At 35.6% G+C, this 25,904-nt stretch overlaps 1 protein-coding gene and 1 long non-coding RNA gene across 4 annotated transcripts in view; one reads left to right on the top strand and one right to left on the bottom strand.

Annotated features, from left to right (window-relative positions):
* Positions 1-670: 670 nt before the first annotated feature.
* The window catches only part of LOC101746293 (F-box only protein 32), a 32,204-nt gene continuing 6,970 nt past the window's right edge, over positions 671-25,904 (bottom strand). For 2 of the 3 annotated variants that reach the window (XM_004927124.5, XM_012691221.4), the window contains 7 exons: positions 10,583-10,676; positions 9,274-9,463; positions 8,112-8,293; positions 7,165-7,257; positions 6,721-6,890; positions 5,569-5,677; positions 671-4,888 (listed from right to left, as the gene is read on the bottom strand). In XM_004927124.5, coding sequence (XP_004927181.1) covers positions 4,793-4,888; positions 5,569-5,677; positions 6,721-6,890; positions 7,165-7,257; positions 8,112-8,293; positions 9,274-9,463; positions 10,583-10,676 — 934 coding nt within the window. In that variant the 3' untranslated portion in view covers positions 671-4,792. The remainder of the gene's footprint in view (positions 4,889-5,568; positions 5,678-6,720; positions 6,891-7,164; positions 7,258-8,111; positions 8,294-9,273; positions 9,464-10,582; positions 10,677-25,904) is intronic. The other variant, XM_021348650.3, reaches the window with a different exon arrangement.
* Positions 10,844-15,204, top strand: LOC134199747 (uncharacterized). Its single transcript, XR_009974371.1, has 2 exons — positions 10,844-13,589; positions 13,681-15,204. It is a non-coding gene; the product is annotated as an uncharacterized LOC134199747 (long non-coding RNA).

Here is a 25,904-nt window from a genome sequence, read left to right as displayed (position 1 = left end):
GTCTGTCTACAAAGGGCAAAAATAATTAAAAAAGAAAGAACTTTATAACTTTCTGTAAAATATATATATATGGACCGTTTATTTTGAAAGTGGTGTAAGTCCATTTTTGAGAAAAATGAGCTATCACGTAATTCATGCTTAATTTAATGTAATTTTTTTATATATAACTAGTCCGTGTTTAATTTCTCAAAAAAATCCCATGTTTTGTACAACTTAAAATCGGTCGGTAAATGAAATTGCATAATCATCGATTATGAAAGTGATGTAAGTAAGTAAGTAATTGACAGAGGTAGGTGGCATAGCCAGATCTCATATGATTTGCCTATATTTTTAAATCAACAAATTAGTAACCTTTAATTTTCTCGAAACAAAAGGAAATGGACTTACACCACTTTCAAAATAAACGGTCCATATATATACATATACAACTTTCCCAGAGTAGGAAAAGTCAATGTAAAATAATATGGCTAGGGGTCAATGGTTAAATAGGTAATAAATGAACTTAATTACTTCCGGATCTGCAATAATCAGGGAAAATAGCGGAATAAAATTTTCTTTTATCCAACTTCAAAAGAAAACGTTTTTTGGCAGTACAAACAGCGATTATGACATAATTAAGTCGATTAGGGTTTTTTTGCATCGGTTACGGAATAAATAAAGAAAACCATAATTTATTGTAGAACAATATTAAAAATACTTTATTATATATATAAATAGTAATAATGTATGTGAATACACAAGTGAGAACACAAACATGAAAGCAAATTCCTTTGTATCGAGCTACAGTGAGAGATAAAAACAAAAACATTTTACATCACAGATTAAGTATACATGACTTGGTTACGTACTAAGCTGCTTAATACTAATCTACATTTTAGTTCAATACAGACTATGCCGTGTCAAATGTTCAATTTTGAATGTACAGAAAATATACCTACCTACACTAGGTACATACTTCAATCTTCTGTGGGTGTATTTAGCCATCCACAAAAGCGTTAATATAAATGATGAAAAAATTGTTTAGAAAAATGCTGATCTACCCGCAAACTTTTAGTTACTTATTATACACTAAAAACAGTGCAAATTAATTAATTTTATTCATAATTAAAACAAAATTTACATATAAGTAATCGTTTGTTTTTATTAAAGGTAAAACGGAAAAATGTGATATTAGTGTATCACCAGAAATGTAAAATACCAATGCCTCAATTTATTTTCTCACATTCCAAATTGTTCATTTGACAAATCCACAATAAACTTAGCATCTATAGACTATAGAAAAACTTATATTTTTTATAAGTAACTTAAAATATCACATTATCAATAGCTACAATGCTACCGTGAACATTTTTTCTAATTCGCCGATTAATGATTGATTACTGATGAAAATTCAAAAAACGGCAATATTATGCCAGCCATAGCGGTTAACACACTCTTATGAAGATTTAGGCTTAATGGACAGAGGTCAGCTCTTTCGAGAAAGACCGACAAAAATACTGAAGAATATGATTAAAAAAATACATGTATATTTTTTATTACTTTAGAATTTAAGTTTTCGTTGGGCAAATATATTCTGTAGTTTTGTATGTAGTTCCAATATACGGATGTCTCGGGTATTAAAAAAATATTTGGCTCATCAATTTCATAAGATTGTCACATGTGACATCTTTTTATAGCTTTTCTGTGTCTACTACTCACCGTACACAGGCTAATTTTATTTAATAACAACATTTTCATAAGCACAACTTTAAAATAAAAATAACATTTATTATAATACTGATAGGACAATGAAACATAATTACAGTTTGTTGGATTTATTACTAAACTAAGGTTCGGTCACACATGAAATCCAAAAATATTTCTTATTTTTTTATGAATTCAAATTCAAAAAGGTTTTAGAATTCTTGAATATAAAATATGTTCAACATTATTGAAAATTTTATTGCATATTTGAATTCTAAAAGGTTCTGAATCTTTTAGAATTTGCATTCTTATTAGTTAGTGGTTTAGATATTTTGATAGGGCCGGTGCAGTACAAGCTTTAAGCATTTATATATTCTAACAGTCTAAAATAACTACAGTAGCTTCAATCAATCACTATGTTCCTTAACAAACCTTTTTTTTTTTGTTGAACACAATTTCTCATGAACACACACCTTTGGTGAAGAGACTGTAATTATCATTACAAACTACTTCAAGAATTCAACAATAAAATATTGTTTTTCACTAATAAGTTGCCATTTTAATATCGCACTATCTTCATATGTCATTTTATAGAACTTAACGAATGCTCATAAGATTGAAGTATAAGTAAAATCCTTACATATAAATTATGTGTAAATACACATGTACACTATAACTTCATGTACTAATTTATCGGCGATCGTCGAGGCTTCTTGATTAGGAATGGCAAAGACTTCGGGCTACTTTGGTGAAATTTTATTTAGCGCGTAACATTATTAAAAATCAAAACACTTCTTTCTATTGCTGACTGTGACATTAAGGCGACATTTTAACTGTTCGACCTCACATCTCAAGGTGCAATATCGCGGCATTTACTCCGGTTACCACTTAATATCAGGCATGCTCCTACACCCACACACAGCATAAAAATAACGTCGCTTATTAAGGCAGATTATAGGGCTATTTACTAGTCTGTCAATTGCAGTTTTGGCTACCAGTAGTAAGTCTGTTGTGTCGATATCACCAAGCCACTCCTCACATTCTTCTCACTCAAATATCAGTGATATTATGTAGCGGCATTAAATTAAAATTACTTTGCAAGCAAACGCGACATATAATAATATGATATAAAGACACACGCACAAAACAAACAAAAAAGTTAATAACAATAATAACCTATAAAACCTCATTAGTTTAAAAATAAAAAGTATTTTTTGCCAGCACGTACTGGATTCATTCGACTCTTTTCATAAATAGTTATCTGGCATAGTACTTTCTTCGGTTTACGCGAGTTGTAAACATAACTAAAACTATTTTTACGGTAAATTTAAAAGTTACTCGAAAAAAAAAAAAACTTCGAAAATAATGACATTAACATAGATAGAACCATAAACAGTTACAGTTTCAATGAGTTATCTGTAGATATTAGTCAGGTGAAATGTGTTTTTTTATGACAGTAAATTTATGAATTAAAAAGTTTTTTGTTTATTTAGTATTAGCGACCCGCCCTCGCTTCGCTTCGGAAACTGTAATTTATTATTGATTTCTCCACTATTTAATGGATGTTATTATACATATAAACCTTCCTCTTCAATCACTCTATCTATTAAAAAAACCGCATCAATATCCGTTGCGTAGTTTTAAAGATTTAAGCATACATAGGGACAGAGAAAGCAACTTTGTTTTATACTATGTAGTGAAGTATTGATTACAGTCAATTTCGAATTAAATCGCTCAACTATGAAGGTAGGCGTTTTTTCGTCGAGGAAGTGGCGCGGCACGATAATCATCTTATCGGGGCCGCCTCTAAATATATACACGACCCAGACGACGGCGCAACGCCAAGCACGTTGTACCGGATCCTCCTGATCCACTACCCGTGTTTTTAGGCTCTCCAAGCACTGGTCACCGTTACTAGGACTAGTATTTGTAAGCCCTCCTAGGTTGAGCGCCGTGAGATCACCCACCAAACCGTACGTAGCTGGAATAGTCCCTCAAATAGAGTAGAGAGAGAGAAAAAGCGTTTCTGTCGCACCCTGTAAACGTGACGTCATTGCACAAGCAAATTTCAATTAACCGTTTTGAATATTAATAATTTTGATAATTCTGTTCACATTAAATTTATCACTAAATTATAATGAATAATGTCGTCTTGTAATTTCATATTAAATAGGCCAGTACTAGAGATCTTCGTAATCAGTCATAATAAATTCTTTTTTTAAAACATTTACAGTACCGGGCGATAAATGTTGCACATCGACCTTTGGAAAGAGACAATCGGCGAATTTCGGCTTCGTGATGTGTTGTCTCTGTCGCACGGAGTACAGTCTGATCACGCACTACCTCATTTGCACAACGACTGATAAACGTTAAATACGTAGTGCGCGACAGAGATCTGCGAAGCCGATATTACCCGATTGTCTTTTCCGAAGGTCGATGTGCAATATTTATCGCCGGGTACTGTATGTTCATATCTCATCATTTTTTTGTTCCCTTTCCTTTTTAATGCACAAACACGTACTAAGTACTACGGATTGAACACAAACTACTTCTACGAGAACTATCTAAAGGATAATGAGTTTTCAGCATACGAAAATAAGGATGCATTTCGCTAATGTACATATGTATAAATTAAGCCTTCTAACCTTTCAACCATGTTTCTTACAATTTAAATTATTAAGGGGTGATTACTAATGTACATAATTCGACGCTTGAAAGGCAAACGTGACTAAGCGACAATGCGTGAACTTTACAGTAGACTAATTTAAAGTTGAAATACCTGAAAAAAATAATACTTTAACGAATCTAGCTGTAGGATTGAAATGATTTTAATAGACTTAGAAATATATATTTTTTGCGCATCGAATATGGTTATTGCCTATCATTTATGTATAAAGCAGTTATTGTCGCTTAGTCACGTTTGCCTTTCAAGCGTCGATATGTATAAATTAAGCCTTCTAACCTTTCAACCATAGTTCTTACAATTTAAATTATTAAGGGGTGATTATGAATGTATGTACGTATAGAATAACAATATTTCACTTTATACTCTTGAATTGTATTTTATGAATTAAATCGTGATTTCGTTTACCTCTTAATCTCTAAGTTCTTAGAGCGAGAAGAATTTGAGGAACGCTGCGGGGGGTACGGGAGAGGGGGGCAACGGTCCTCCAGCTTCTCTGAGGCGCTCGCGGTATTCAGGGCACTAGAACATATTTAAAAAAGTTTTTAAGACTATTGTTGTCGTGTTACTAGTGGAGTATGGGTGGGCGGCTTCACAGCCCATCTGACGTTAAGTTGTTACCGTGGTCCACCACGAGGTGACTGTAGCTGCCAAGTTTGGTTGAAAAGCAGTCCAAAAGGAATAAATACATGAATGTTTCGTGGCAGAAATATGCACTAGGGGGTCAGGAATTCGGGATCTCGGTAGGTCAGTGTTCTCGCATTTTCTGTTGTATATTTTTAATTCAATTCGTACGCCACAAATACACGAGAAAACTACACTCAATCATTATAACATTTTTAATTCAATTTATGATGTGTGTAGCTTTTCCCACTGCGATTTAAGTTCGGCCTGGATAATATGCTCTGGAGTTAATAATAGGGACCAAGAAAAAAAAAACAATTAACTGGCCATACGATCTCATTTCATACAAGCACGTACTTTTACTCATTTAGCTTTAGGCCACATATTTAGTGGGAGATGAGGATGCGTCATTAGGAGAATATCTTTTATATCATCATAGGATATCACTCATAACTCAAGGTGGGTGGCGGTATTTACGTTGTACATGTCTATGGGCTCCAGTAACCAGTTAGCACCAGGGGGGCTTTGAGCTCGTCCACTCATCTAAGCAATACGTCCTATGTGGGTTGCGTGGGTACCTGGTCGGCAATGCAGGGGTGTCCGAGCGAGCGCCAAAAAAGGCAGCGGCAGTGGCGGCACAGGGACAGCGTCTCCGCGAACTGCGCCTCCTCGCGCAGCCCGTACAGTCTGCAACGAGCCGGTGGACCGAATGGTAAACAGTCGACGTCGCCTTAAGCACGTCATTACGGATCCTCTCGATCCATTAACGGTGTTTTAGGTACCACAAGCACCGGTCACCGTCCTCGTCGAACCCGCCGCTTGCGACGAAGGGCTCGACGAGTAAATTAAGCCATAGACACAGCCCACTGAGTTTCTCGCCGGATCTTCTCAGTGGGTCGCGTTTCCGATACGGTGGTGGATTCTACGAATCACTGCTCTTGCTAGGGACAGCGTTAGCAATACTCCCGGTTTGAGCCCCGTGAGCTCAGCTACTAGTTCGATGAATCTAGAATAGCTCCTCGATGTAGTAACCTCGAGGAGCTTTTTTTCCTACTCATTCTAGTAAGAATGGGTAGGAAAAAAAGTGTGCGTTATCACAATCAACATCCCCTAACACAAGGTCGTGCTGACGACGACAAATTGCCCATAATTTAGATTAATTTAATTCATAAATAGAACCCATTTGACTAGTAAAAGTAAAGAATATTATGTTTAATTAACCTTCCTATTTGTGTTGTCATTCTCTTCTTCTTTGCCTCCACCTTATCCCACTAGGTGGGGTCGGCACAGCGAATTTTTCTGTTCCATTCTCTTCTATCAGCCGTCATCTCAACACTCACTCCTCTCTCTCTCATTTCGTCATTCACACACTCCATCCATGTCTTCTTCGGTCGATCTCTTCCCCCTCTACCTCGCACTACCATTTCCATACATCTTCTAGTCACATGCATCTCCCCTCTACGCATCACATGTCCATATCACGCTAACCGTCCGGTCTTTCATTTGTCAATCACCGGGGCTACTTTCACACTTCCTCTGATATACTCATTCCTCATCTTGTCCATTCTTAACACTCCACACATCCATGTCAACATTCGCATCTGCCTCATGCACTCCTCTTTCTTGCTTTAATTTCGTTGCCCAACATTCAGATCCATACAGCACGATAGGTCTAATGATCGTTTTGTAAATTTTCCCCTTGTCATTCTGATAATTCCAAACGAACTTACTTCCTGAGGTGATGGAAGATCTTCTTCCACTCGACTTCTTTATCGTCCTCCTTGATCTTGGCGACGGCCGCATCGATCTGTTGGTTCGTGAAGTGAAAGCTGACCAGTTCACGCCAGATCCTCTGCTCCGAGCATACTGACGACATAACGCTCCATGCTGACGACGCTGCCTGCAATTAAAATGAACTATTTGTTATTTTCAGTGATTAGGGATTAGTAGAACCTGTAAAAATCAAAATCAATCCCACCATCATCACCAATCATCCATCTTGAGACATGAGGTCTAAAGCTCAACTGTTCATTGAGACAGCTGTCCCGCCTCTCAAGCCGTACGCATGACGTTGGTCGCGACGGGAAATGATCTAAAACCAGTCAGCAATAAAGACCTTTAGATTTTGAACGATATGTGATTTCTAGTTTGTAAGCAAGGATGTTTCCACTCACATCTAAATCCCTGTGATCCGCTAACCTCAACAGGATGTCCCGAATGCATTCCTCTGGTAGATCGTGAAGTTTCGGCACAACCTCGGGTCCGGGCTGAAATATCAAATGGCAGAGTCATCAGACCATTGAGACCGCAAGCCTTTCACGACTTTAATAGGTACAGCCAGAAGACCTGTTGGGCTTCTAATTGTACATTAACAGACATCACTAAAGAGGTAAGAGCTGTTCGGTTGACGATGTCAAATATCGATTTGCTGAATACATTCTTTTTGTACGGATAGGAAGTCTTGTGACCCCACACGGATAGGTGCCACCACCCCGCTTATTTCTGCGTTTCGGTTTGAAAGGCCGTACTGTATAACTGAGACTTGTCATTGAAACTCATGTGTCAATGCCACCGCGTTAATGTCTCGAAGCACCGCTCTTGCTAGGGCCAGTGTTAGCAAGACTCTCGGTTTAGCCCCGTGAGCTCACTTACGCGTCAAGGCGAAACTGAAATAGGCTCTCAAGGCTCAGCAAAAGAATGAGAATTGTATAAGGATGAATGTTATACGGCGCTATCATAATATCCATTCCCGATCCTTCGGACAGAATTGAAAGCAGTCGACGTTGCCTAAAACACTTCATTTCGGATCCTCCCGATACATTAACGGTGTTTTTAGGTACCTCAAGCACCGGTCATCGTTCTCGTCGAACCCGTCGCTTGCGACGAAGGGTTCGATGAGTAAATTAACCCAAAGACACAGCCCACTGAGTTTCTCGCCGGATCTTCTCAGTGGTTCGCGTTTCCGATCCGGTGGTAGATTCTGCAAAGCACGGCCCTTGCTAGGGTTCGTGTTAGCAACGTCGTCAGGTTTGCGTCCCGTGAGCTCACACCTACCAGCTCGGCGAATCTAGATTGACCTCTTGAGGTTACTAGAATAGGTAGGAAAAAAAAGCTGTAATACCTCTTGTATACGTATGGCACTGGCGATGTGATGGATCCTGGCTATGGCGTGGTCGTGGTGCCCCCACAGCGCCCTCGAGCCGAGCGGCCGGCCCCAGCATGACCGCCGCTCGGCCTCGCGCAGCGCACTCACCCCGCTCAGCAGAGCGCGGAGAGCGTTCAGGTTTTGTTGCGACTGCGCCACTGAAGTATGCGTAATTTTTACACAATTCAAGTTAACCATGTTTCGTCAACGTATCGGCAGTAAATCTATACTTCTATACTAATATATAAATCTATAGTGGTTTTTACGGATGTTCCGTTATAACTACTGAACCATGCATCAGATTGACTTGAAACTTGGTACCCATGTAGAAAATACATGTACTTAATGGATAGGCTAATATTTATATGAGTGTTGGACTCCCTACACCAGTTGCGGGGGCGTTAATGATGAGAATCTTTGTGGGGGTGAGAAATAATAATATTAATTTTAAATGTCCAGCGAAGCGGACGGGTACAGCTACTAGTAGATTAGTGTACTAGTCAAGCTTGACCCTCTTCGCCGACCTATCTTTGATTTGCCTCTGTTGCGATCGCTACAAAACTTCGATCTCTCGCTATCTTAATGAAGACTGTTCCGGAGTCCATTCGGAACATCTTTTTTACTAGTGGTAGGACCTCTTGTGAGTTCGCACTGGTAGGTACCACACCTCACCTATTTTCTGCCGTGAAGCAGTAATGCGTTTCGGTTTGAAGGGTGTAGCAGCCGTTGTAACTATACTGAGACCTTAGAACTCATATATCAAGGTAGGTGGCCGCATTTACGTTGTAGATGTCTATGGGCTCCGGTAACTACTTAACACCATGGGCATGTCCACCCACCTAAGCAATAAAAAATAAATAAAAAAGTACTAGTCAAGCTCGATCCGCTTCACCGATGGGTATCTTTGATTTGCCTCTGTTATAAAACTTCGCTATAAAACTTCATAATATATATTATGATCACTCGCTATATTAATCTGAAGATAACCTGAAAATTACATCGAAACCGATCCAGCCGTTCCGGAGTCCATACGGAACATGTGACAAACACATCGATACGTAAAATCGTATATAACTTGCCTAAATTGGACAGTACGTTCTCAAAGTGAATAATACATAGATTAAGATTTGAACCTCACCCTGGTCGGCTAACTGCTCCAGCATGGACAGCAAGAGTTTCTGAGCAGCCCCGGGCAGGTGGGTCAGTCGTTGCCCGTGAAGCAATAGCTCCAACAAAGCGCATATGTAATTGAAGCGGCGAACATCGCGGACGGCCGAGGAGAAGTCTAGACGACGGACGGCTTCGGATAGGCCATTGAAACCTGCGATCTGGAAATTACGTCAAGCGGTTTTACCTTAGCGGTAGGCAGCGGCTTGGCTCTGCCCCTGGTATTGCTGAAGTCCATGGGCGACGGTAACCACTCACCATCAGGTGAGCCGTATGCTCGTCTGTCTACAAGGGCAATAAAAAAAACCTTTTTTTTTCTCTTTTTTTTTCCTACCTAAGCAGAGAGCCTTGAGAGGCTATTTCAGCGTAACCTTAACTAGTAGGTGAGCTCATGGGGCTCCAACCTGACGAGGTTTTACCAGTGCGACATTTTTCCTATAGGTAATAATGCCCTTAAAAACCTCAAGCTCTACCGACTCGTTAACGTTGCTTTTATTTTGTTTTTTCCTTTTGTTAAATGCAAGCTGAGGTTGACTTTGAGAGCGTTCGTTATAATTATTTAAATATTCTGTAGTATTATTTGTATGCTGCTTTAAATTCTGTTGGTAATTGAAGAAAAAGTAAACACTTTTAGGTGTTATTTTGGTAGTGGTCAATAATGGTTCAGGGCGTTATCGGAAGTGAGATAATTAAATAACACAACTGGTTAATCGGAGCGTTTATTCGCGACTGAACTTAAAAAGTAATAAGCATCGCCACACCAGGGATTTCAATGGAAAAAATATTTAATTGGAATCGAATATATAGAAGAGTTAAAAATAAAATGCGTGTACTTTATCTAGCTTAAAACTACTCTGAAACTTTAATAAGACCATAACTTTCAGATGCCAAAAAGCCATAAATGATCAAGGAAATGATTAACGAATTCTCTTCATGGTAAGTAGTCTTGTGAACACGCACCGGTAGGTATCATCCGGCCTATTTATATCGCGAAGCAATAATGCATTTCCGTATGAAGGGACAGGACAGCTTTTATACTATATAAATGAAGCTTAAACCTCACGTCTCAAAGTGGATGGAGGCATTCACTTTATGATGCCTATAGGCCTTGATACCTATTTAATAACAGGCCGGCTATGAGCTCAGTCACCAGTATACGTAGACAGCTTGGCTCGAGAAGACGGCTAATAGACAGACAATAATAAGGAAACTCGAGAAATTTAGTCACACACTCAGAGGAAACCCCGTGACTCATGAGCAAAGGAAGGAGCTGCACTTACTTCTCGAGTACATTTAATCGTGATATGACAGTGCGGTGGTATCCTAGATACAGCTTCATTTGTACTCTTGTCTCCCTCTTCTCCATCACCGGACCTGAAAGTATTTATAAACATATTAACTCTAAATCTGACACATTCACTTTTGTATGTGTCAGACACTACATAACAGTTAAATGATCAGTGTGCTTAGTGCGAGTTTTTTAACGCTCTCGATAGCGTAAAAGTTAACTCTTATTTGTATGGAGTTGGAACGTTTGCCTACGTTTGCCGCTAGGGGCGTTGTTCCAACTATATACAAATTTGTGTTAATTTTTACGCAATCGCGATCGTCAAAAAACTCGCACTAAGCACACTGTTATGACGTAGCTTATCGTGTGCAAGGCTGTGATAAATTACGACCTAAATATTACGTAGCTGTAGGTTTATTTTGCATCGCCGTGACGTTAAGGTATAAGCTGAGCTCCCGTTCCCACTACATACTTATTGTCTATTCAAATAAATTTCATAAATATTTTGATTTGAACGATACAGAATGGTGAGATACGTTTGATTGATAGCAATGTTTTTCAATTTTACATCACTTGGCCAGATCAGCAACTCTAGATTACCAACTGTCAGCAACATTTTTACACGCGTTTGTTCCCATTTTCCGTTTTACTGATCACGTATTTTTTTAAGCTTATATTTATAATTAAATTAACATATATACTTCTGATTCCGCGAATTGTAGATATATTATAATTAAAACTATGTACTTTTACGGTTTACTACTACAAAACAAAGTCAAACGAACTGCCAGACCACCAGATACTGTGTGTTCTTTCTGTGTAAAACGTAACGTAAAAGTCTGGATATATTTTTTATAGAACATTAGACGGTAGTTCTCACAACATTCAAATTTCGAGGGGTCGTCCATCTTAGTCGCCCGCGGTATGGTCTATGGCAGGGGGGTGCAACTCCCATACAAAGGAAAATAACATACAACTAGCGTCATCTTACTCCTGTGGCGACGTCATTTTTGTAACTTTTAGGCATTAATGATCTAATAAACTCACTAGATGGCAGATATGAGTTCTGACTCAATAAAAAATGTAGCGTACTTTGAAGCAGTGCTTCCACTTTTAGGGAATTCTCCCTTTTTTAGGGAAAAATAGCTGATATTTTGGATGATAAAGACAATTTAAAAAATACCAGGATTTAGGATATTTCGGGGTAAAAAGCAAAGCCTATACTAGTAACTGTTGTGAATTTTAAAATAAACGATAATTAAAGTAAAACAATGAACATTTTATTTTATGGAGAGAGAATGACATTAAGTCGAGTTGACAAGTAAAAGAATAAAACAGAGTTGTGTATAAAAACTATAAAGGTTTGATTCAACAGTAACCCTCTAGTAAAGTAAATCATAGATTAAGCCACTGCTTTTTCTTAGGGATTCCCCAGAATCCCAATAAATATAATCCGCCAAATTTTTATTTACCTATTTTCGTTGATGTCATCAGAACTTACTTGTATTGTAATATACAGGTACTTCATGTACCATGAAAGATTATCATGGTAATTTCATTTACGAAAACCTTGTAATTGTCATTTCACTTTTGCTAGCAGTTCCTTCTTCAAAGACTGAGGTGGAAAGATTATTCAGTGTTCTCAAATTTAAAAACTGACAAAAGAAACAGGCTTTCTAATTAAACCCTGAACGGCTTGCTTCATAGAAAGTTCCCAACTTTGCCAGCAAACAATTGCTCAATTTTAGAACCGAACAGTGTTAGGTTGTGCAGCAAAAGAATATAAAAGCAATGCGTCGACTTCCTTGAAAATTCTAATCCTATAGATCTATGATCTTCTGGGGGCGTTTATATTATATATACCTACATTAAATAATATGCTGTGGTTTATTTTCTGTATTTTATTTACGCTTTCTATATAAAGGATATATATATAAAGGATATATATATAAAGGATATATAAAGGATATAAAGGAAAGAGGAAAGTTGTCTAGGAAATTTTAGGGTAAATTCAAAAGAAACTAGGGTAAAATGTGTTAAAAAAAACGTAAGTGGAAACACTGCTTTGAAGTTTTCAAAATTCCAGGGCCGTAAAACAATCTCAAAAAAAAAAAAAAAGTTTTCAAAATGTCGTAACGATTTAATTTTTTAAATCGTTTTTTTTTGGTCTTGGTGTGAGTTATTTTACGTTGTAGTATTAATTTAGAGCAACTTTTAGCTTTATGAGAATATTAGACGATTAGACATTGAGAAACTCTGTTTTGAATTCTCTTTAGACATAACTTGGCTCCAATACTTTTTTCTTCGTTAGCGTTTTGTAAGCCTGTGTAACTATTTTCATTTCTTACAGAATGTTTATTATTAAAAATCAGCATGCCTCGAAGATCGAAAATGAAATGCTATTTCGGATGCCTTGATAACGGTGAGTTTACACTATTTTCCCGGTATATTATTTGCTAACAGAATTATTATTCATAATATAATTAAATGAATTAGCACCAACTAATGGTCCTTCCTATTTCTGCTGCCTAGCTATCATATATGTTAAGTTTTGATCAAAACAGTCGGTATTAAGTCTCGAACTATCACACACACACCTCAGATAATAAAATTGTCTCGAGTGGGTGGAAGTATTTATGTTTTGCAACTCAGCGTATTATATGCTTATTGTCAAGTGGGCCCGAACTAGTTTTTTGGAATGATCAATCAGTCATGCTTTCCTGTTTAAATAAAATACAGCACAATTGATCTCACATCCAAAGTTAGATGATGGCATTCACGTTTTGTTTCCTGGTGTTTGATAACTAAGTTACACCAAGTGGCCTGTGACCACGTTCATCCTTCTACCCAATATAAAATAATGTTTTTATTTTTGTAGACAAAGGTTTGATAAGGACAAAATTTTATGGAAAAATTATAAGGAGCACTAAAATGTCTGAAACATGAAAAGATTGATGCACTATATTTGAACCAGAACGTGTTATGTAATATATTAATTTGTAAGTATGATTACATTAACACTAAATTTTTCATGGTCGTATTTTTTCAATATTTGTTACATACATAATATACTTTGTTTCTCCGTTTCAGAAGAGAAACTAATTCAGCAAGGAATGTGAACTCACAAGGGATCTTAATTTTTTTTAAATATGTTTATAATTGATAAATTAATAATTGAAATAGTTCATAAGAACTAAATTGATGCCAATTTTGTTTTAAAATAGGTTGTTTAGTTCTTATAGTTATAGTATTACGTTTGAATAGTTGTAATTAGTAAGTTAGTAATATATGAAAATACTGATATAAATTTTTGTAAATAACCTTTTGTAAATTCTACGAGAAGATGATTTTAATTAATGATCAAAAGTCAACGGTCTTTAAAAGCATTATTTGCAATTATTTAGATTAACTGTGGAATATATTTGCTAAGTTGTGTTTTCTGTATGAGCAGATATAAATGAAAATGCCCAAACATGATTATGTTTCTTACATTTTCATTATGTGAAATCAATATGCTTGTGACTGAGTATATTAATAATTTATTAAAACTTAAGTGATAGACAGCAACCCCTATGGCACTGCTGAAGTTTATAAGCACTGGTGACCACTTATCATGGGCCGGGTTGCGTGCTCGTCTGCTGTTGAGTGCAATAAAAAATTTCGAAACCCTTTCTTAGATGTAATATTAATGTACTATTATGTATACTATTTATGTAATATTAATTTGGATTAAAAGATAAATTTACATTTTATGTTTGCATGTGTATGTTTATAATTCATTTGCATGTAACGAACACCAGTTTCTTTTGTAACAAAATGTAAACTAATGGTTTGTAATGAATGTAATTAACTTTAAGATGATTTTCTTTCAATCTGCTGTTTGTTTCATCTAGTATTACCAAAGCTAAAGCATCAGAAACGTCAGAATAGAAATAATTTAGATAGGGAATAAAAGTATAACTAATGTAATCATGTCTAAGATTACTATAAGCGTCATTAAGTACAAACTATCAATATTTAAGAGTACTTTAAATCATCATTACATTTTTTAAACATTTTTTGTTTTTCAAATCATGTAATAAAACGTTTGTGCAGAACAAAATGTCACATGTTATGAACATGATTGTGGGTTAATCGTTTCTTAAATTTCTAAATGTTTATAAGAATGCTAAGAATAATTTAGTATTCACTTTAGTGTGTGTATTATCTCTACAATGCTAGTATAAATGACAATTATTGTATGACGAAGCATAGGTAGTGTTTATAGATGTAATATTTTCATACAAGGTCATGATCTGTCACGATCAACTTTAAGCAAGAACTGCTATAGTTAAGAAACAAATTTATTAAATTTAATTCAAATTGTCTACTATGTTTGTAATGGAAAGCTGACATGTTTATATTTCGCACAAATGACTTAAGTGACATTGAATGATTTGATTATCTAGACTTAATTAACTTTTAGATAACTTTCGATTTAATGTTATTAAGTACTCTAGTAGGATTAATCTAGAGGAGTTATTGTTATTCGAAATTTTATACAATTGTACGTTCATACTATCTTTTAACAGTAAATTGTTTGTAATATAGGGAAATTAAATAGCTTACAGAGAATTACAGCTTTTTATTTAAAAAAACTGTTTTCTCTCTGTATGAAAAGGTCTTATCGATTAGAATGCTGAACACAATCAAACGTTCTTTAATATTTCATAAGTACTACCGGGAATTTCAGCGATTCTAAACGATAAGATTTTTTCATAAAGAGAGTTAATTATAAAAAATATTAAAATTACTAAAAAAGCCACCTGGTGGGGGGTAGGGAGACTAATAATCGACAGCAGCGACGCCTGCTGTCCCGGGCTCTAACTAAAGCAAAAATAAAAATGAGAGTTGCGCATCTATCTCAAATATATTAAGTGTATAATCTATGGTCTATGGTATGGTTTATCTATGGTCGTTCGTGACCACGACAATGTGCAGTATTCGAAACTTCAGAAATAATGACAAATGACAATAATAAACACGAGACTAAACCGCAAAAGTAGTCTTAGTTAAATTACAGAAAATTGTTCGTCCAAAATGGATGGAAAGCTAACGTTATTTCTATAGTAATTTAGTTTAAGTGAGTCCTTAGTTACGGTAGCTTTCACAAGACCATTTTATACTCTGTGAACGAATTGAAAGTTGACGCATGCGCAATGTAAAAAGGTTGACCTGACTATCAAACTTTTTTATTTATTTTTAATTTGTTATTAATTATAACCCAAAATAATTATGTGAGTCATAATCATTGTGACGCGACCATGTTTTTTATTTATTACCTACCTACATTTATTTAGTTCCGATAATACGAAAAATACAAGTTTAAGACACTTAGTCGCGACAGGGTCTTGTTTTCAACTAGCCTCTAGTGTTGTTCATATCCACGAGCAACGGTTAACATTCGACCAGGTTGGGAGTATGTTCTTTTCACTATAAAAAAAAATGTAATAATTTTTTTCAGTATGGCAATTGGCTTCTTACGTTGCTATTGTTGCTAGTGTCAACTTTATAAAGAAATTCAATTCTTACATAATAAGTACTTTAAAAAAAAATAGTGGGATGAAATAAAATTGATTTATTTGAAATTACAATCTAGTGGGATTAAATTAAACGACAGGAGATGAGATTGTTTAAAACTTTTTATTTATTGCTTAGATGGGCGGACGAGCTCCCAGCCCACCTGGTGTAAAGTGGTTATTGGAGGCCATAGACATCTACAACCTAAATGCGCCACCCACTTTGAGACATAAGTTCTAAGTTACAACGGCTGCCCCACCCTTCAAACCAAAACGCATTACTGCTTCACGACAGAAATAGGCAGGGTGGTGGTACCTACCCGAACTCACAAAAGGTCCTACCATCAGTAAATTGCTATATTTATATCATTTTCACTTTCTGCACTAGCGCTATTTCGGTGAGTTTATAAGCTCTATCTATCTATCTATAAGCTCGCTGTTTACAGGTGGACACTTTTCCAACTTGTCCCCATATACAAGATGATGCTCTTTAACTCTACCCTCCATAGTTTTACGCAATGAAGTTAACTATAAAAATGTATATGCTGTGATATAATCTCAGATAATTACAAAATCACAAAAAAAAATCACTCTCATCGACCTCTGTTATTTAAAAGTGGATTCATTTCTGGCCTACGTAGCAGAAGATCTGAGTTAGTCACGTCCAGAAATACACCCGAACGGAGTTACTCCTTTTTTTTTTAATCGATTTAAAGCAGATAAATATATTCTGTTCGAACAGCGATTCACTGTCTATAAAAAAAAACGACAGTTTCAAATAGATTATACTACGACATAAGTACACAGCCAATAATTAGCATTTGGCTCCATGTCTACTAATAAATAACGAATCTTTATATTTTATTTCAAAACGATTTATTAACGCAATCCTCGCAAACATTTATTTATAAATTTAAATTTATGCAAAGTCAATGACCTATTGCAGTTTGTTCTCGTCCATTTTAACAAGACCCCGACCTCTCTAAACGATCTTTGTGATGTAGTTCAAAACGAAAGGAATCGAGAGCTCTTTTTCATTGAATAGCTAACTAAGGCGCTTCGTTGAAGATGTATGATGATATGAGTAAGAATAAACATTTTATTGTGCACTTATATTATATTAGAATATTTAGGTAGGTACATACATAATATTATTGTAATGGCTACTGTCCAACTCGAATAATTGTTTCGCGTGATTTTAGAACTACAAATTTAATTCGAGTGAAATTATGCTGTTTAATTACCATTTTAATTAATATTGTAAGTTTGACCTCATATCTCGAGGCGGCAGGTAGCAATGTTATATGTAATGTCTATCGGCTTGAGACTTTTGTAGGACTGGGTCGGCCTTTCTAGAACAAATCATTGTGTATTCATTATTTTATCTGATCGTGATGGGTATGCTTGAAGGATTAAGACGCATCAGAAGACGAAAAAATTCGCGGTTAAGGAGCATCAGATTGTGGACGAGAGCCGCCAGCGTGCAACTTTTCGTTTAGTGACACTTATTGTTTAGGTTAAAACGCACACGTAAAATATCCCTAAATAAATGCTTCATAATTTTCTTTTAGCTTAATACGTTTTAAGACGTATTTTTTTTATATGAATACTTGAGTTTTCTTGTCGTTCATTGAACAAATGCGACTAGTATGTAATAAATACGAATTAAAAAAAAATCGATTTATTCGTGTCTGGACGTGTATTTTTTTCATAGACAAATTTTATTTTTGTTCTTTTTATTTGAAATTTGAATATGTACTTTAACTTTGTGTTCGGCGAGGAAGTTTCGTAATCTTTCGGCAAAACTCGGGCGCGCTCGGCTAATTCCGTTGCCCTTAAGATTACCGACGTAACGCATTTGCTGTAGAGCGACTAGATAAACCCCAGTTTAATACTTTAAGAAGAAGATACATAGGTAGTAATTTAATTGGGTACCTAGTGCCCAGTCTATCTTTCATAGTCAAGAATTTTGCATAGTGTGCTATGTTTATACTAGAATAAAAAAAAATCATTTGTAAAACATGTTAATATAGATTTTGTTGTATGCCATATTTCTGTACTGTATACTTTTAAACATTTAGATTTAAGATACATAGATTACTGCGCGAGAATACGTTCGGTTCTGTCCACAAATTCGCGCCAACTATTACGAACGATCATTACGAGTGCTCGACAGTGAAAACGAAAGTTACTGCATTTTCTAATGACTTGCAAAAAAAAACTGTGAACGTGGTATTTTGCTACTAATGATTTAGAAATTTGTCATTCATAATTATCGTTTTAAAGTGACATAATATATGTCCATTATAAACATTCGTTTTCGCTTTTAATTATTAAAAAAAAAACGGTAGTTTGGTAAAATGGTCGAAATATTTAAAAAGAATTAAGTCAATTCTCGAAACTCCGTTTGCGTATTTGATAAGAAAAATAATGAAAAAAATTGTTTTCTTTGGCGTAGCTACGTTACCATTTCTCTTGGCAGTTCACTGCGTGGATAGGCTTGTACAGATTATCTAAAGTAAAAAAGGTTTTACTAAATAAAACTCATATTTCGCGTTTCTCATTTCCATTGCTTATATTAAAATATTAGAAAATGGACGCTTTTTTTTTAATTTAGCATTCTATGCGTATGTCAAGGTGCTTTGTGGAGTCTATTTTATTAAAGATGTTTTTAAAGCTATAGGTAGGCGTAGATTGTTTTCAATGTAAAGTTTCGATATGTAATGTGTTGTATTTACAATTTTAACGTGCCGTTTTTGTTTGTCCAAAACTTGAACCATTCATGCAAGTTCGCATCCCCCTGTTTGCAATTTTTCGTGGTAACGGACGTTCAGGCGCGAGTTTGAACCGCAAAAGTATATTAAGTCTACGACTCGCGTATACTGAAGACAATACTATGAATGCAACTCATAAAAATATCACGAAATTAATCTAGATCGAACGGGGCAGTTAAAACAAATACCTTTTGATCCGGACCCTCCATAATCATCCCTATCCCGTCCATAGACAATTTTTTCATTAGATGACAGTGACGGATGGTCGCGTGCAATTGTCTGAAATGAAATGCAATTCGCGCGTCGCAGCGAGGCCATTTCAATAACAATAAAAAGTTGAACCCGTGCTATAAACATTTCCTTGTGTCCCGCTACAGTTAACAAGGTCATTGTTATTTTGTTATTACGCAGCACACTCCGGTTTCGTTTCTGATTTAATTACTTGAAAAATGTTTATTTATCGTTACGACTTCGTAACAACACTGTTCAAATGATTGCGTGTTATATGAAGATTGCTCAAATTCATTACTGCGTATTTTTTATTCATTATATCTACAGAGAACATTAAAAGTGGTTTTGAAAAAATCATACGCATTTGTATGTTCTGTGACATATATCTTTCGCTCAATTAACAGTAGTACGTCTTGAAAAAATTATCCAAGTCTTATTGCAATAATTGCATTCAGATTCATTTGGTGTTCAGGTTCTAATAGTTTACTGTAAGTTTTAGCTCTATGAAATGAAGAGATTTTAGGCAAAGACAATTGCGATGGATCATAAAATTTTACAAAATCAAACAATAAGATCTCTATTAATTATACTTTACGATTAAAGTCGCGAATAAGGCTTCGTCGGAACAAATCCCATAGTTTAGTAGGTCGTGTCGAGACCGGGATTCAAATGTAGGCTGAATGGTAACCAAAACTGGGTCAAGGGAACACGCTACTGCCCCAGAAAAAACTGCAGATCTGCAGTCGAACGTGCGAATTTAGGTTCAATTGAGATATGCTATAATGACGGTATTCAACTGATGTGGAGTTTTGATATGAAGTGGTGGTTACTAATTAGCTGTTCTTTTTTTTATCAGTGATTTCATTATAAATTAATATTTGTGTATAATATATTCTGTATAATATTTTAACTGTGCGCCTCCCGGAAATAGGTCAAGGTTTTAATTTTATTAATCGTTCGATTTAAAATTTTGACAGATCAAAACGTTTCTTTGTTTTGTTAGGTTCGATATTGGAGGAAATTTATTCGACGATAATATTAGTAGCGGCAATAAAGTAGGGGAGGGTGGGGATTTTTTTTAAAATATATTTATCGGCGTAATATCGAGGTGTTATCGTGTCGAACACTTAGAAAGTTTTATATCATACAAGTCGAATGACAGCCAGGGATCAAATTGAGGTTTTTTTAAGCGTTTAGATGAATGGACGAATTCAGGACCTACATAGTGTTAAGTGGTTACCGAAGCCCATACAAACATCAATAACGTACATACCACCACCCACCTTGAGACATGAGTTCTAAGGTCTCAGCTTTATAGTACTTTACAACGGCTGCCCCACCCTTCAAGCCGAAACGCATTACTGCTTCACGGCAGAAGTAGGCGGGGTGGTGGTAGTACTGTTACACATGCCCCTCGATACCAACACAATATAAATATAAATGCAGACTAAAGTATTCCCGGATGCGTTGTCTTTATACATATAAAGCAATTTGTTACTAAAAACGCGGCAAAACAGATTTGGCTTTAGCAGTGAAAACAGATATAATTTGTGCCAACTCAGTCTCAATTATAGTTTCCTTTTATAAAAAGAGCTCCTGGATCCACCATCTTGCCGTGCATAGTGGAGTTACACATAGAGAATCACACGAGAACGAACATCTTGAGAGGAGGAGTATGGAGAGGGTTCGAGAGACAGGGAAACGACACAAGTCCCAAGATCCGTAGTGTCGAGGAATCATTGGCTCAGCCCTTAAACTTTGCGGGCTGAGACGTTAGCAAACAATAACACCCTATTGTTTTAAATAGTAGATAAATAGGAGCCATCAGTAGCTCAAGACAAGCGAGCGATTTTCCAATGATTTTCATTCGCTATTGAGGCAATTCGGAGTCACGACCTGGATAATCTCGATGAATCCATATGCGCACACGATCTGATTGCAGATACTGTAAACCAGTCCCGAAGCAATTATGCGTTGTCAAAGGGTTGTAAGGTACGATTGATAATTGGACCCCCTAACTCAAGGTGGGTGACGGAATTGTTTCAATGGACTTCGGTAAAATAAAACTTTTTCCTGTGTTATGGATACTGGTGACAAAATTGCGAAAAAGACCAGACTCCGAATAACAAATGACTTTCATAAAGACAGCCGACTCCAACCGGGAACCTGGACGGCGTGGTGTGAAGACACTGGCCACCATACCAACGAGGCAATCTCACAAGATACCCAACTTGTTGTTCTATATTTAAATTCGTCGTGGCAACCAGTCTACAATAACGTTTCTGACAAGCCGTGTGCTATGATTTATTTTCAGAACGCGGAAGCCCATAAATAGTTCATTTTTGACTAAGAATGTAGTTCTTCACTCGAATATGTAGCATGGTTTCCGGTTGGCGTTTCGTTCTATTCTATTCCAGTCAAAAATTATTTTAACCTTCGAGAATTAAAGAAGCGACAAGACACTACATAAGAGAATTGTTTTCAAACACGAAATAGGTTTTACATTACAGCTAATAATTTTTTTTTTTCTGTAATACAAATTAAACCGGCAAATATTATAATTTACATAATAAATCGTAGCGACTTGTGATCCAATGCGGGTAACTACCGCCATTTTGGCGATTACTGTCGCGAAACAGCAATGTGTTTCAGTTTGAAGTATCGGAGAGCCGTAATTGAGACATTAACGTTATGTCTCAAGCTGAGTGACGGCATTCACGTTGTGTTGCCCGTGGACTACGGTAACCACTGAATACCACCAAAGCCGTGATTAAAAGCATTTTTTTTACAATTTCAGTGGCTTCTCGTGGAAATGTTTAGACGAAAAATTAAAGTAAAAAAAAATTTAACTGTTCAATTTTGAGTGGAACACAGATATAGAAAAAATAAATAAATATGTGAAATAGAATTCTTTTAAAACTTAAACTCTATTTCAGTTCGTAATTGGAATGTCAATTCGTTCTTGCAACGCGACGTTGCCTAATGGAAATTCAAAGAATCGAGGACGTTATCAACTCGGAAGGCAATAAAAGCAGTTCGAATATCTAAAATAGAATTTTACACATGTAATAAGTGTTCCTCCACGAGGGGTGATTAAAGGTTGGCCGGTTTATCCTTGGCAAGGCGCCAGGACACGTATGCCATGTTGGCGCGTTTTGCTTTTCGACTATCTATGTCCATGTTCCAAATACGAATTAAAATACTGTCATTCGATTTTGTTTCGAAAATCTCCAAGTAGTATCTATCGTATGTGCAATGAGAGAAGTAATTAGTTTTTGGCGGAAACGCGCGGGAAACATGGTTGTGTAAATTGTTTTGTTTTATTAGTGTTATTATTTAATAATGGTAGTCTAATGACCGTTTAACATCTGTGAAAGTGAACAAGTGTGAGATAATAAAATCAAATCGCTGGGAGTGGCTTTTTCGATTCCTTCAAAAGGCCACTAAAGTCTTCCATCATTTACTGCGATGTTATTTCATTTCTAGCCATCTAGTTTAATTCAATATCATTTTATTTTATTTATTTGGGAGACCAACAGCACAAAACAAACATAATATAATAAATCATGTCAATATATTACAATTTCAACACGGAACATATGACTTTTTCGCGCCAGAAATTAACAAAATGGCGGCACCTATCCTTGCGGGTACATAATAACCTATCATAACCACTAATAAATTTTGGTAGTTTTATATTACACGTTGTTACATATTTCATTGTGCTTCGTGGTTATTATTTTTCCTCTTTTAGGTTACGTATTTGGTAAAATATGGTAACAGTCTATTATCCGGACATTTCACAACACGTGCATTGAGAAACTGGACGATAGTTCGTTTATGCTTGTTCATTTTGGTTTTATTTTGTTTATTCATAAAATATTTTCCACCTTTAATTTTTTTTAAAGTTTGGGAAAGTCCCATTACTGCTACCCGATCACGCGGGGTTCGACCCTTACGTTCGAGACCTTAGAACTCATGTCTCAAAGTAAGTGGTGGCTTTTACGTTTTAGATGGGCTCCGGTGACTATTTAACATCAGGTGGGCCGTGAACTCGTCCATCCATATAAGCAACAAAAAAATGAAAAATAAATTTGATAAAAACATCTGGTTGCATATTATTGATATCTTCTTGCCCATATATCACATTATGTGAGGTAGGCGAAGCGTGTACTCTTATCATACTGCATAGGGATTTGGCACTAGTTTTACCAACGACCGCCTGCCTGACCTCAATCCTCCTTGGTTTGTATATTTGTGAGACTGTAAGGTGAAAACTAGTGGATCTTAACACAAAAATCTTTATTTCAAAATACCACACGTAACATCCGTAATGACAAGCGATAACTGACATTGACATTAATCTTTTTTTAAAACAAATCTAGTGTTGCCAGTATGAACGAACTGAAAAATAGTATGCAAATTATAACTAAAAAATACCGTTCTTTCAACATGTACATACATATCATTATAATGTTTATTAATGAAATAAATGCACAAAAGACTTAGTGACCCTTGAACTTTCGGTTCCGAGAGCATCATAATAATATAATATTTGTTACGAACATTTCCAAGATCATACCACAGCAATGATGTCGTAAAAAGCCATGAATTACGTATATATATAGCAATAATATCTGGTCTTCAAAATGACGATCGAAACCGACCCCTTTGAAGGGTGCGCCTGATTGATGGACATCATTAAGGTGTGCCCGCTATTTGCCATCAACAATAAAGATTACTCCACGATTAGACTACCGGTGGTATTCTGGAATGGAAAGTAGATTTGTATGTACATATTATCTCCATTTTATATCCATATATTAATACGTGAAGCAAAAACTTTGTACCGCTTTTTACGAAAATTGCGCAGACGGAGGAGTATGAAATTTCCCACACTTTATAGAGAATATAGAATGTTATTTTTTAATTGTGAATAAAAAATCCACTAAATCAATAAAAAAAATCCATTAAATCAATAAATTACACACTACCATAAAGGGGACGGCCCATTTCAGGCCCAAAGCGGACAATAGATTAGAGAAAAAATACTTAGTGCATTAATTTTGTCATAAATAAATATGCATTTACTTTCTTCCAAATAAGCGCCACTACAGTTTACAATAAGTAGTTTAAAAAAAGTAACTCTATTGAAAAAAACAAGAATTTTATTTTTGCGGGAAAAATATTGCCAACTTCAAAACTTTTTACGTATTAAGTAAACATTTTAAGTATATAAAAAAACATACAAATAAATCATTTTAAATATTATCATTAATCAATCGATTTTAATCGATTTTCAGCACATAAAATAACATCGAAGACATACCCATTGGACTTTAACTTGTTACTATACTTGAGACCTTAGAACTTATATCTCAAGGTGGGTGGCGCATTTACGTTGTGGATGTTTGTGGGCTCCAGTAACCACTTAACACCAGGGTGGCTGTGAGATCGTCCATCCATCTAAGCAATAAAAAAAAACTTAACTTGTATTGTTATTTAAATATGTACAACTAAAACAAAAACATAAAAAATAAAATATAATGTGTACTCGTAAAAAAAAGATTAAGAAATAAATCCAATATCGGTTATTTAAAAAAATGATCGATATATGAATTTCATGTAATTATTTTTCTTTATACTGACAACACTGATTTTAATCTGACTGACTGACACTTCGCTTGCTGCTTGTGCTTGCGTTCAAAATGGATGTGTTTTGATTTTTCTTCGATTTATTTTGCTTTTATCAATAACGTTTCATACTACGGCTGAAAACCATTGTGTGAATTGTGGTTTTAACCTGACCGAGATTTAAAACCGTGTATATGCTCTCCTGTGCTATTTTTAGATGATTTACTAATTGTGTATGAAGATGAAGAAAATATAGAATAATATAGATATTTAAAGAAGTATGTGTGTTTTTTATACCCTAATAACTACAATTGTTGATAAAAATACATTAGGAACATCTTAAACATTAAAAAAAGAAAAGTTCTTGAGGTATTTATATAGAAAATTAACCTCAAAACGAGTTTTTTATTTTTATTATATTTTTTATAATAGTGGCGTCAATTTCAATATATTTTTTAGATATCTAATACATTTAAGAATTTGAATCAGTCCATTTTTATAGTAATATTTAATGTCCACCTTGGGCCTAGCACACTATGGAGAGTGGGCAATCCCCTTTGACAAACACACGCATATAATATACTCTTTTGTGTATTGATAAACTCTGTGGTCAAATTGAGAATATCATTAATATTGTTTGTCTTCAATATTATTTATCTATAGTGTAGCCTTGGCGAAATTTGTTATCATAGAGGCCTGTGATAGTCTTTGACAATAGACCCTTAATAATGTTTAAGCTTATAATTTTAATTAATAATAGTCGAATTTCGACTACCGAACGACCACTAGTATGCATAAATACGTACCAAAAGTAAGGTATTTGATGCATTGCGTTATACGCTGTTACATCCATGATCTGTCTTTGGGGTAAACGAACTCACGGCTCACCTGGTGTCAAGTGGTTATCGAAGCTCATAGACATCAACAACTTAAATACCGCTATCCTCCTTGAGACATGATATCCAAGTCTCAGTACCACAACTGCCCCGCCCTTCAAACCGGAATGCATTACTGCTTTACGGCAGAAATAGGTGGGTGGTGGTATTTACTCGTGTGGGCTCAAATATATTTACAATATATTTTTTTTATTGCTAGATGGATGGTCGAGCTCACAGCC

The sequence above is a fragment of the Bombyx mori genome, chromosome 11, assembly GCF_030269925.1.
Source record: "Bombyx mori chromosome 11, ASM3026992v2".
In the NCBI taxonomy this organism is placed as follows: Eukaryota; Metazoa; Arthropoda; class Insecta; order Lepidoptera; family Bombycidae; genus Bombyx; species Bombyx mori.
This window is presented reverse-complemented; position numbering and strand designations above follow the sequence as displayed.